We start from the raw sequence: 14,401 nt of genomic DNA, 5'->3' as shown, positions 1-14,401 counted from the left end.
TTTGTTTCTCAAACAAGCGGAAAAAGGACGAGCAAAAAGGAGAGAGCTGTTGTGGGAATGGAAAAGGGTCGGGAGTAAATCATAATTTTGTTTTTGGATTGTAATTTTGTAATTTGCTTAATTTCATTTCAATTACAAAACACAAATGTCCAAGTAAGGTTTCTAATGAAAGTAGAATAGTAGACAGGCAATGGGGAGAAAGCATTTCCAAGTTTATTAAGCAAAATTTTACTTGCCCTCGCCACTCCTAGTACGCACTCACACACACACACACACACAGAATATAGAAAAACCAGGCTATACTTCAGGCAATGAAATAACCAAATGCTGCCCACTTTAAATTAACCAAGTGTTTGCTCTGTGTGTGTATGTGAGCGTATACATATATACGTGGGTGTGTATATTTGCTTGAAGTGTTGTAGTATTACTTGGTCAATTTACCTAATTAATAAAAATGCCAAAATACATATAAGAAAAGAGAGCTTGGATAATAGAAATAGGAATGGAGACCAACTTCTTTCCTCTCGGTGTGTGTGGGTGCCTTTTGTTCTCAATTGAATAAGGGCTGCTATAATTATTTTGGCTTAGTGTGTTGGTTGTGTGTGGCCAAATGAAGATGAAGATGCCAAGGGCGACGGACCGTAAGAACACAATAGTAGGCAGAGTGACTCAAGGGTAATAAAGTCAAATAAATCTAACATTTCACATAGTCAATTTTCTTTTATGGAAAATATAAAAATTATAATCTTTAGTTGGTAAATTTAAGTTTGCAGTCAAGTAAAGTACAGCCGATGAAAACTATCACTTAAGCTTGTCTTTATGTCTTTTTATGTATAAAACAAATTTCAAAATATTAAAAAAAACCTTTAAAGAGAAACCCTTAAACCTTCAAGCTGGTTTTTTCAAGCTCCAATACTAATAATGATCTTTAATAATTATTATATACTTAATAACTAATCATTTAAGAGTTGAAGTTTTCGAGTTTATAATTGAAAGTTAACAATGAAGTACCTTTCATATTTCTAAACTATACCCTTAATTATACCCGACAAGGGCCAGGCCAGGCCGAGCCATAAGCAACTATTTGCCAAGTTTCTGTATCTATTTCAAACATCTATAATGGCTAAAAACATGGTCCAAACCCCCCAGCGGGAAATCCCTTTTAACCCCCCTATCTCACCCATTCCATGTTGGCGAATTGTTTTGGTCATTTATTTTATTGATTACAGTGTTTAATTCTCTTTCACATTGATTGGCTAGGTCAACTTTTATTATTCGACCAAGAAACAAAACCAAAACGAAACGAAGCAACTACCAACTTTTGGCTAACAAAGAACAAAAAAATGCTACATTCTATTCAGAATCTGAACCATTTTGTTAGACAAAAGTTTCGTTGGTAACTTTCAGTTACCTACTGATTAAAATTTTCCATTGCCAAATATGGAGGGAAAGAGAAAGAGTAAGATGGAGAGGGAGAGAGAGAACGACTATATAGAGAGTGTTATAATAGCTGCCAAATTGCATAAATAAATTTTTAATTCTCCCTCTTGCATGGGACCGGGCAATCAGGACAAATAAATAAAGTGAAAGCAGAGCAGCATAAAACTGTCATAATTTATGAAGTTTATCATTTTGTTTTTTCTATATATTTCACTGTAAAAAAAACCCATATACATATATACACACATATTTTGGAAATTCAATGCTGGTGACAAAGAGAGAGGAGGGGAAGATATGGTCTGACGACAAAACGCATTTGTGTCAATTTAAATTTATGTAAACATAAATGTCCTGCCTACCAAAAAAAAAACCATCCTGGCACATCCTGAGCGAGGTGCGGTCGCACCACTTTCTGGTATATCACATTTTTCATTCATATTTGTGAGGTTTTCATGTCCCATGGAAGGGTATATGCGGATTATCATTAACTTGGCTATAAACAATTCCAAACACTCGAAATTGAAAGTATTATTCTTATCAATGATCCATCATAAAGGGCTTACTTATGAAAACTTGTGTTTTGGTTGTTTTATAATTGAATTCCGTGACTTAAGTATAGTTTCCGCTTGATTGTAGGGTATTTGGAATTTTGCTTATACCATGTGGATATATTTTGTCATACTTTTTGGATTTTTTCCTCCCTCTGAGCCATATCGGCTGCTTTTCTTCTTTTTTTTTATGATTTAATGCGCGCGGCACGCCATGACGTTCACTTAGGCATGGCACAAATAAAATACAACAGCAACAACATTATGAGCAGGACAACATGGGGGACAAGGGCAGGACAACACGCTTTCCTGTGCCGCCTGCGCACTTTTGACATTTCATTATCCTGTTAAGTATTCAAAAGTCAACCAAGCAACGCATTGTGGGAGCCTCTGCCTGGTCGTTGTCCTGGTCCTCGAGCTGGTCGCATGTCTGGCCCATGACCATGCCCCCAGTTCCATTGTATGTGCGTGAGTGTGGGTGTGGGTGTGGGTTTGGGTGTGCGTTGCCCAGCTTATCATTTATGCCAAACGCGTACTTTTTGGCTTTTAGTCGCTTCCCGCCTCCTGATTTCCGCTTCCACTGCTTCTCTTTTTCTCTGCTTATTCGCATTGTTGCGACGTTTGTTTTGTCTGCGTGTAATGTCATGCGGAATTGCCTTTGTGTCCTTGGCGTTTATGACATTGTATTTGTATTTGGTTCGTCTATGTGTGTGTACATGTGTTTGGGTGTATGTGTGTGTGTGTGTATGCGTGTGTATAAATTACATTACATAACAAGCAATATAACAAACGATAACAAACACCTTGCCAAACAACAAGCAGCAGCAGCTTCAGCATCAGGAGCAGCTAAAACGAAACTCGTAGAGGAAAAACAATTTAATAAAAATGTTTCTCAAGCCTCATCTTCGATTTCGTCTCTGTTTTATGTCCTGTCATTTGCTTATGGCATTGTTAATGATGGCCAAGGATTTATATATAAGGCACACACACACACACACACTCCCAGAACTAAAACCTGTCAGATATTTGCATTGACATTTTTCGGTTTTCCAATTTCTTGTCAATTTTATTTTTCTCTCTCAATCTGTCTCTATCGTTGCGACACGTACTATACATTGAGTACGACTTTTAATTGACAATTGCAGTTTTTCTGCAATCATTTTGATTAATGTTCCGGTTTTTGAGAAAGAAAATAGAAGGTAAAAACCCCGAAAAAAATCTCTTGACAAATCTTCCATTTGATTGATTGGGTCGAACGAAATGATCAATTGAAATTCAAATATTGGCAATTATATTAAAGTTAACATAGTTTTATCATATGCAACCCAATTTGAAAGCGTTTAAATAATCGACAAAACAAAAAGGGGCAAAAAAAATGTGTAGTACTTCAATTTCAAGTCATTACTCAAGAGCTTAAATGGACATTTAACTAATTAAATTGCTTCCCCACTAATCTAAGATAGATCCAAGCACTGTGGGATAGTTTATATTCTCTATTGAAGTGTTTAGTTTCTCCACTAACTTCGAATTGTGACTAAAGTTTACAAAACTCTTTATTAGCCGTTTAGTAATTCTTACTTTGATGGCAGTATCTTGACATCTCTAATAGTAATGGAGGCCCTCCCTGAGAGATGTGAGCTGCTTCTACCTCGAGAGTTGTGAAAGTATACTGCATATTGCAACAAACATAATTTAAAGCTTAATTTCTTAAGAAATGTTGCGAGCTTCAGTTGTAAGAGTGGCAAAGTTCAATGATTTGATGATATGCAATCACATAAATTTCGTTTTTATATTTTTCCCGCTTTAAGAAAGCAAGTCAAAAGCAAAAGCAGGGCCAATTGGCGTTTGCCTATGAGACAATCAAGCGTAAACTGTGAAATATCTTGTAGATAAAATGCTACTTACCTTGGTTTTGCACTTATAGCCTCCATGTATCTCAATAAAGCAATCAATGCCATCAAAGTAAAAAAGTCTGGAGAGTATAAATTTAATTTTCTTTTTCTCTTTCGTTTTAGAAACGGTGCTATAGCAGATTCAGCGAGCCTTGGAGAAGGCAGCCAATGCAACCTGGGCAGACATCATTAGAGTCGAATACCACCTACACCAACACCAAAACGACAACACCAACAACACGTAAGTAAGCAACACACACACAGAGTCATAGAAAAAGTCTAGAGGGTAGACTCAACTATATCGACACTATATATCTTGGACATGTGTTGGCCATCAACTTATGCAATCAACGATTTGGCTTTGACCAGGCAAACTGACTGCCGTCGGGTGCTATGTAAACTAAATAGAAAAGACGACCACGAGGACGATGAGGAAAACAAGGATGTGAATGAGAAGAAGGAAGTGAAGACTGAGCATGGGGACAAATGTTTATTTAAGCATAAAGCCACGTAACACACACACACGTAGACCGTGAGCGAAAGGAAGGGAGAGAGGGACAGACACATATGATTATATACATAGATATGTATGTACTTAGGAGCAGCTGTACTTGTGAAGTTCGCCTGGTAATTACATACAGACTAACTGCCAGAACTTCTGTTGCTCCAACATCCTCCATTCCGCATTCACATTCGCATCCTAGGGCGTCTGGTTAAATATTTGTCTTAACCTTTTTTTCCTTTTGTGCCTGAACTGAAGTGAACCAAACCAAACTGGGCTGGGCTGGCCTGTGCTGAGCTGAGCTGGGCGCTGGTTTCTTGCCTCTGTTCTGCTCTGTTCTGTTCTTTGTATTATTTGCTTTTGGTTTTATGGCAGCGCCTGTGTCACTATTTCATTTCGATTTAAACAAACTTTGGTCTGACTGTGGTCCTGCTCTGGCACCAGCCTCTCTGGCACCTACATCTCTTCTCGTCTCTGACTCTCATTTCTAGAGATTTGTAACCTTAATTTATTTATTTGCGATTTGCGAGATATATTCCAATTCAGTTTTGTCTTAAACTTAACGCTGATAAAAAGGCAAAAACACACAATACAGAGAGAACAGGAAAGCAAACTGTTGCTGTTGAGCATGACACGTCCATGGTGGCCTCGTGGCCAGAAGGAGGACGTTGGCAAATGTGAATCAAGGAGATTTATGCGTGCATGTGTGTGTATGCGCGCGAGTGTGTGAGCCAGTGTGTAGGGGGGTACGTGATGCTAGAAAGGATATTGCCGTGACAATAGCTTGGCATAAAGTTTGAATAAAAGTATGTCCCCAGGGCGTGCTCCTTCTCCTTTTAACTCTCAACCTCCACCTCAGACATCCCAATCTTCTCTCCTCTAGGTTTTGTTTTTTTTGTCTTAATTTATCGTTATGAATGAATCACTTTGTGCCTGGCAGGCAGTCAGGTCTTTGTTCGAAGAGAGAAAGTCATGTACCCTGGCGACAGGATACACTTTTGACTTAATTTGATTTGCTCAAATGAATTTCAATTAACTTGAAAATGAAATTTATACCAGTAAAGTGATTCGCGTTAAGATAAAAGAGTTTTACCCCAACCCCACCACCCAAAATCTTCCTATTTCCCTCTGAGTGTGGCAAAAATGGGCAGCAAGTCAATTAAGTCAACGATTTTTGAAGATAGACTCCAAGAAAGAAGATAGAGATAGAGAAAGGTATTGGGAGCGTATGTTGTCTAAGCACCAGGCATCTAATTCTGCTAATTTTTGGCCACCATTGGGTCATAAGTTAGTCTATTAAAAACAAAACTCTTTTGGCTTGGAGCTAAATAAAATAGCAGGAAATTTAATTTTAGTTCTGATAAATGAGGCTCGAAGTTTTAACTTAACCCCATTATGTTTTCAGATTTTGTTTTAAGAGAGGAAAGCATTGTGAAAATCTATAGACCTGGCCAATCTCTATCTTCTGGATATTATATTTACACACTGGTTTGATTTGAATAGCTTTATTTTAATATTTTAGTCTGATTAGTATGTTAACAATAAAGCTTTACATAACTTCACCATGTTTCTCCGAACGTACTGCATACACACTTCGAGACGCAACTCAACGAGTCAATCTCTAGACTCTATCGACTCTAGAGTCTAGACGCAACTCAACAGACTCTCTAAGCTCGTCATTTCCGACTAACTCTACTCCACAGACTTACTGCTAGAATCTGTATTCCTCATGCATCGTATATCGTTTCATATTGATGTTCTATCGATTTCGATTCTTGCTTGAAGTCATCTCTACTACTGCTCATACTGCGATCCTACATTCATTCATTGACTTGAATTTGAGATGTGCCCCTGCTAATTTGGGTACTTTGAATAAGAACTTGGTTTTTACAGCCCAATACGTGCAGATTTTGTAAAATCAAGCTTTAAATCAGAAAGTTAAAGGATTTGAATTGTAAATTTTAAACGGACTTTACAATATATCCGGTTTAAGAATAATAGCTTTTGTTTGCAAGCATTATTGGTAAACAATTTTTGATATATGTATAGTAATATAGTATAGATATGTTTTTACTTTTTGGGGTTATAGAAGATGATAAAGATCTATTTCACATAAACAATTTTTTATGCATAGGACGTTTGAGTTAAGGTTTGAGGAAAGGTACGTTTTTTCTCATTGAGGTATACTTTTAACATTCTGTGAGTTCTACTTATGTAGAACTGTGTTGCGCCTGTTACACTGTGCGCATTGCGGTGGTGGTTGTTTTTTAAATAGGAATACATTAGTGAGGATAGTGTGTCCAAATCTAAGTCTTTGGAAATAAATGATGTACGCACGTCTGACACCAGATTCCACTTTTATTTGGGACTGACTGATTTTTATTTGTGCGTTAACTGTCTTATAGTGATCTGATGTTTGTTGCCAATTGTTCTTATTGTAATTATTGAAGAGGGCTTTTATGTATTTAATTCCATCTCTGAAATTTATATTGGGCTCTATTATATTTTGGAAACTTGTGTGCTTGTTTAGTAGCTAGTCCGCTGTTTCATTTCCATGTATACCTGCATGGCCTAGTACCCATATTAATATTATTTTGGTGTATTGTTGATTTTTAGAAATATTTGTAATGGTAATAAATAAGTTTTCAAGCGATTTTGTAAATAAATGAATTCGTATTTTCATTTATATTGAAAGGAATATATTATTCAATTGATTACATACTGAAATTCAATAATTCGGATGGCCAACAGGCCTGCAGATTTGTTTCACCACAAATCCAAATTTATGACAGAATATTCCTGATTCCTTGAAGATTCCGATTGAAACACGTTGATTACTTCCCACCCTAGATCTGGGCGTTAACTTTCATTTATCTCGCTCTCTCTCTTTCTCTGTCTGTCTTTCTCGTTGTGTTTCTCTCACTCTCAAGCTCTTCTAAGCCTAAGCCTTTTGTTAAGCACAAGCACTTAACCATGTCAAGCTCCGATTTATTGCTCCATGAACACTTCCCCCACTCTCCCCACACACGCACACCCACACGCATACCTACACACTCACACACATATTCGGCACATACTCAAATTGTTACTCAGCATGTTGGTGAGGCTTGTCGTCTGTTAGTTTTTCCCCGTTTTTCGTTTTTTCCGCTTTTCTTTCGTTTTGTTTGGCATAGAATTGATTGATTTCTGTTGTAGTTGTGTCATAGAGCAGATACTCAACCTCATCCCAGCCCCATTTCCAGTCTACCATACCCTCCTGCTATGCCAGAATATTGACGCACAGTCATAAATAAAAACACTCAGATATTCATGGCGTTGGACTTTATTTTGTTCTTGTTTTTTTTTTGTGTGCTTGTTTTTGGGCCTCTGTTGTTCATTGAGAGCCTGCGGCAAACGTTGCCAAATACAAATTGTATCACTTAATATTTGTTTCACCCTCTCTCCCTATCTCCGACTCTCTCTTTCACTATCGCTCTTTCTCTCTCTTTGTCTGTGGAACACATTCATCTCAGGCAAGCATTGTGTTGCATGTTGACGTTGTTGGTTGCGCTGCCATTTTAATCCATTTGCACACTGCCAAGGCAAGGCAAAGCGAGAGGAATGACTCTTTGGAATGTGTTTTTGCGTTCTTTTCTCTTCTTTCTTGGTTTTTTTGGTTTTTTGGAACGTTTTGCTGATGATTTGCGTGTTGGATGAATAATTGATGGAATGACAATCTTTCGATGTGTCAGCATTGTTGTCATCATGGTGTTTTCGTGTGAGTTGTTATCAACGATGAAAGCGCCAGAGAAAAGCATCAACATCAACAAACAACATCATAATCATTATCCGTATCATCATTATTATTATTATCATTATTATTGTCATCGTTCGGCTTCTGCTGTGACTTGTCATTGCCTTGGCTCGTTGTCTTGTCGTATGTGTTTTGAATAATAAGCGTTTACGTTGCATTAAACAAATACGCACACCCACACCCACACACACACACACCCATAGACACACCCATCCAGAGGTCGAGTAAGAGGCTTAAATATTCACATATGAATGATGAGCAGTCAAACAATCAGCCCAAAAAAGTATGCTATGATTTTGCAGATGGTATGCGATTTCATGCTTTTCATATTCTTCTTTTTCTCTTCTGTTATTTTTTTTTTTGGTGTTTTCCTGCATAATTAAAGCCCATTTAATGTCACTTAATTTGCCATATTAAACCTCAAGCTTTGCTCTTTATTAGTTGTTAATGTCTCTGTGACATTCTGATGAGCAAAAAAAGACAATAGCAAAAAAAAAAAAAAAAGATATAAATATGTATAACTGCTCAACAAGATTAATTTGTTTGGCCAATTTCGGAGCCAATGATTAAACAATATCCATTAATTTTATAGGCCTTTTTGGGTTTTTTGGTCCAAATTGTCGGAATAGCCCATCATTAATCAATTTTATGGTTTTTGCATTAAGGTCATCAACTTTTCTGTTTTTGGTTTTTTAATAACTTTGTAAGTCATAAATGGGACTGATTTTGGGCCTAAAAAGTGTGAAATTTTCTTTTGCATATTTTGTATATGTATAATGAATCCTTTAAATTAACACATTTCCTCTTTTTTTTTGCTGTTTTATGCCCGACACCTGTTTGGTTGGCTTTAGCTTTATTTATTCATTAATTTTAATGAATATTTTGGAAACTTCTCTATGAGTTGAATTTTTCACATTCTTTGAATCATTGCTGGATTTTGCTTTCACCCCTTTTCAAATCTTCTTTGCATTATCCCAAGTATATCTATCTTTGTTTTTGTTATTTTTTGTTTTGTTGGTTTTTTTTTTGTTCTGCTCATTTCCGAAGTGACACACAAATTTTGTTGACTTGTTTGCCTTTTGGGCACTCAGATGGATAGATGGATGGGATGGAGAGATGCTTTCTAACGTTGATGAATTTCTCTCTTCATCATAATTATGAGCAAAGACCTGGCAGCAGGATAAAGCAGTATAAAGTCTGCTCTGCTCATTTTTAGTCCTGGTTCTGGTTCTGGTCGGGTCGTTAGTTTTCACACATCCACTTTTCATTCATTTTGTGCGCGTTTTGTGTATGTGTGTGTGTATGTTTGTGTGCAACATGTGGCTAAATATGTTGCCCCACTTTGGTCGACTCTCTTCTAGCAATTAAAAGATAAGAATGTTGCACATACACAAAGAATCGTTCATTTGTTACTCATTAAACACAAAATGAACATGCTTATAGACTTTGCGTTTTCAGAAAATGACCTTCATTCCATTTAGTTAGTTAGTCGGCTTGTTAAATGGCTTGTGTAATTGGTTTCAAGTCTAATGTACTTACCATCATTTATAGAGGGTATCATTGATGGTCCCCTTTTCGTTTGCTCCTGCTACCATGTAAGGCTCGTTGGGTTTTATTATTGTTGACTCTGCCTTCTGTCCATTTGCCTACGCTCACTCTGTGACCACTTTCATTCTCATCGTTCATTGTAATTACAATAATTACGACAAGGACTTGAAGGGTAGCTGCTGCTGCTGTTGCATCTTCTGGACCTTGCACCTTAATGAAGCAGCATTCATTGATGCGATTGTCCTCATTCCCACTTATTCTTTTTATTCATTTAGCCAGCACATGACGTTCATGTCGTTAATTGAAATCTTTTGCATTAAGCCCAAGTTCCTTTACACACCCTCAGTCTCAGCCTCGGCCTCGGCCTCAATATTGCTACCACCAATCGCCTACCACACACACACACACACGCACACCCCTCCACACTGTTTTTACCTCGGCTTTTTTTATTTCTTGTTATTTATTTATTTTTGTTTTCATTTTATTGTTGTATTTTTTATTTTTTTTATTAAATGTTTAATTAAATACCTTTTTAAAAATTCTTACACATGACTGAAAAATATTTTTTAATGAGCTTTTTGCGCCTTTTGTGTAAAATATATGAGTAACAAGCCAGCCAACACGTCGTATGCTCGTTCTCTTAACCATTAAAAAGCGCGTAAATTGATTGTATATTCACATACACACACACACATACACGTACCCATACAGACATATCCACTCTGCTGGAATAATTACCAGTCCCAGTCCCAGGGCTAAAAGATGTGTAAATGTGTATATCTGAATATCAGAATACATTATCAGCAAATGCTCAATCAGAGTGAATACAGGAATAAATTCCATTGAACTCCAAAAAGAGTGTGTGGTTGAAGCAGAAAGAAAATTTTGCTGATTGTGCTTCTGATATATAAAACTCAAGAGATGCATTGCGATTCCAGTAGCTGTGAGAAAAGAAAAAAAAAAAACAAATAATACAGGAAGAAATCAACTCGCAGTGGATACTCTTGAGAATTGGCCATTTTCTCCCTTTGCTCACAGTTTATTAAAAGAGGTATATTAATTTTGGTCAGTAGTGTGCAAATCATAGACAGCAGCATCTTTGGCCATATAAACACACATATATATATATTCTTGATCAACACGTCAAGATGAGGTCAAATGTCAGTCTGTAACTCTGATTAAAATGAATTAGCAATAAAATGGCTTGCAACTTCCATTTCAGTTAAGGTCTGAATAACTGAAAACTCGAAAGGGTATATAAAGTACGGAACGACAATTGGCAATCTAGCCAATTTCCTTTGCAATTTACACATTTTAGCCGCACACGGAAAGTCCTACTCAAGTCTTCCTTTTCAGCTGCTCTTTTATTTTATCAACTATTTTTGTTCTGAGTTGGTGTGAAAGCAATCTATTACACCTCAACGGTTCTTAATTTAAAGTATCATCTTTTCACAGATATTCTCCTTAATTACCTTAATTAATGTGAATGCGATTCAGTATAACAATTTTAAAGTCTCGAGAAAAAGCGAATATTGATTAGCATTCCATTAATTTTTAGATGATTTATTTAGAATAAATAAAACAAATAACACAATATCAAATGCTAATAAGTTTGTCATTAAGCAGAATCATCAGTTGCTTATGTTTTAATAAGCCATGAATTTCTAAATATTCTTACCAAACAAACAAACAAAAAATGAAAAGGAAGCATGAAGAGAAAAAAATTATGTTTTCATCAAATTATTTGCTTCGTCTAATTAACTTTTGAATCGTCTACAAACATAAAAGCAAATTTTGTAGCTTTTGGCCTAAAATTTCAAGCAACTTATATATGTATGTATGTGTATGTATGTATGTTCATATATTTGTATCGCTCATCTCAAGGTCGGCCATTTTAGGAATTCGGTTTAAAATGCCCTGCTAAAAAGATGAGCGAATTTCCAAAAAGTTTCTAGATTTTAGGTCAAAAGAGAGCTTGTGTTTGAGGGAGTGTTGTAAGGGTATCTAAGCTTGGGGTCAATAAAAACTTTCCTCGTTTATTTAAAGCTAACCAACTAATGAAAATAACATGCAACTTCAACTGAATATTTGGACTTTTTTTCGAACAAGAAATCAGGGAAAAAACTTCGTTCTGGCCGAAATTTGGTATACTCTTGCAAGTTTTTGTGTTACTCTTTCCCAACCTATACATATGTAGATATGACAGTGTATATCCGAAGCATCGTCCGACCGGTTCCTATGAGAGCTATATAATAAAGTAACATTCCACACGGCGTTATTTGTATGTATGTATATATTTGACTAAAATTTATGTACTCTTTTTCTGGAAAGAATATAAAAATGAAGAATTATTAAAAAGCAGAGCAAAAAAGAATGAAATAAAGGGGAAACTTTTCTTCTTATTTTGTTTTTTTCACAATCATACTCGTAAATATTAAAGGCGAAGGCGTGAAAACTCGAAACTGAAATGCAAAATACAAACAGACGATGTTAAGGTCGGAGGCGTAACCATTAGCCGCAGCAAAGAACAAGAACCAGAAGGGAGAATCAGGAGAAAAACGAAGAGAAGTAGATTGAGAGTGGGAAGTGGGAGTGGGAGTGGAAGAGGAAAAGCCAAGCCAGACATTTCGAATCGACCTTAATAAAGTCGACCTTTTTTGTTTGCGGGTGAACCTTCAATTTTTCATACAGATTGCCAAGTTTCTATAGACGGCCCCCTCTATCCGCCCGCCTGCTAACAATCTGTGTTATTTTCTTTTCGTTTACAGAAAATGCTGATACTGTTGCTGCCTTTGTTGGGGATCTTTGGTCATAGTCTCGTTGCTGGAGTCGGAGCAAATCTAAGTCTGGGCTTTAAAGTCATTAAAGTGAGTGTAGCAAAAACGATTGATGAGTTTCCCTATGAATATTATAAATATTATATTACTGCTCTTTTCTTCTTGTCTAATGCACTTGCCAATTCAATCAGTTGCCAAGACATGCAAATCCGGGTAAGTTCAATTTACTTTTTTCCTTAACTACCTTTTTTTATGTCGGCTCTTTTCTTCGGTTTGTTTGTGTGTGTGTGTGTGTGTGTGTGTGTTGTTGATGTTGTTTAAACAACTTTTGGGCAAAAGTATTTGCAAAATCAATTTGGCAAAGAAATTGAAAATTGTCAAATTACATTTCGCTTTGTGGTTCATTAATCAAAGACCCAAAGTATATATTTTCCAGGCCAGATTTGTGTGCGCTTTCGGGAATAATGTTTTTGAAGTGCAACAAAATGAAGAAAAAGTCTTCCTCCCCTCGCCCTGTCTCCCTCTGTCTACACATCAGAGTTTAGCCAGCTGGCAGACTTTTTCTTTTTGGTCAGGGCCATCAATTTAAATTATATTTTTCGTATTGCTGAGCAAATAAATATTCATGTCAAACCAATTTTTTGTTTGTTTTAGTGTATGGGCCAAAAGCCCAAAAGAAAAATAAAAAATTTTAAGTCATTCGAATCAGTTAGTACTGTGGAATAATTAATCTACCTGCAAATGGTTAAAGTGACATTTACTAGACAAACAAAAGAAATTAAGAGACATAAGGTGTCATAATTATGAAAAACTTTTACTAATAGATTAAAAGGTTTTTAAAAACTTCAATGAATTTGTTTGTTTTTACACTCCCAATTATAAAGACTTAAGGAATTGCTCAAAAGTAAAGTGAACCGATTTGACTTCTCTCTGTTATGTAAAATGTGAAGAGAATATATTTTACTTACAAGAATTTTCTAGGCTATAAATTCCATTCATAAAATAGATGTCAGTGCTACCAATAAAAGTCACTTTATGCTTTCCACTTTGCGCTTTTCAGGTTTTGCCAAAAACAAACAAAAAACAGGTCATCAGAAGCATTTGAGGAGAAAAAAAACGAAAATTTCATTAAAACTTGCGCAAAAGTAAATGTAATTTTTCTGTCTACTTTTTTTCTTTGTCAATTCTTTGGTCATACATTTTACCTATGCTACTAGCTCGGATATATGTATACCTTCTCTATATCAGGCAAAGCTTAAAGGACCAAGTCTCAAAAGCCTAACTAAAGAGTAAAGTGATTTTAATGGTTTTCATTTTACACGTTATGTGTTTTCTCTATCTCTTGGTTTTTATACCCTAGCAAAAAATGAAAGTCTTTAAATGAATAGGATATTAAGTTTTCAAATGTTTACAGTTTGGGAATTTAGAGTTTTTATTTTGAAATAATACTTATGTTGGTTATTTGCATATGTAGAAAGACCTCGAACAAATGTTCCACTTAATATCTAATTAACCTTTTTTCAGGCAGTTGATTTCTACCTAATTCGAATTCAATTATTCTAGAGTGTCCTTTAAGTCGGCTTCGATAAGGCTTCGTTGTTTTCTAGTTGATTTTCTCTTCTTTTTTGCTGGTTTCATTTTTCTGTTTAACTATTGTTCAATATTTGGAGACATGTTCGTTATTTGGGTGTGTGTGTGTGTGTGTGTGTGTGTGTGTATGTGTGTTTTCCCCCATCTCAGGTTTTATTCACACACATTTTGTGTTGCACAAAGCTTTTCGAAATTAAACTAGAGTCCGAGAACTGTGCTAAAAACTTTTCGATTTGAGGGCGTTACAACAAATATTAAGCTACGAGCAAATATATCTATATAGATGATATATATACCACCAATTTTATACA

At 35.9% G+C, this 14,401-nt stretch overlaps 1 protein-coding gene across 1 annotated transcript in view; it reads left to right on the top strand.

Moving 5' to 3' along the window:
* The window catches only part of Ccn, a 78,283-nt gene that overhangs the window by 37,753 nt on the left and 26,129 nt on the right, over window positions 1-14,401 (top strand). The window contains exons 2-4 of the mRNA XM_068293094.1: window positions 4,004-4,121; window positions 12,492-12,590; window positions 12,692-12,713. Of these exons, the coding sequence (XP_068149195.1) occupies window positions 12,495-12,590; window positions 12,692-12,713 (118 nt within the window). The 5' untranslated portion in view covers window positions 4,004-4,121; window positions 12,492-12,494. The remainder of the gene's footprint in view (window positions 1-4,003; window positions 4,122-12,491; window positions 12,591-12,691; window positions 12,714-14,401) is intronic.

Source organism: Drosophila tropicalis, unplaced genomic scaffold, assembly GCF_018151085.1.
Source record: "Drosophila tropicalis isolate 14030-0801.00 unplaced genomic scaffold, ASM1815108v1 contig_1190, whole genome shotgun sequence".
Taxonomy (NCBI): domain Eukaryota; kingdom Metazoa; phylum Arthropoda; class Insecta; order Diptera; family Drosophilidae; genus Drosophila; species Drosophila tropicalis.
This window is presented reverse-complemented; position numbering and strand designations above follow the sequence as displayed.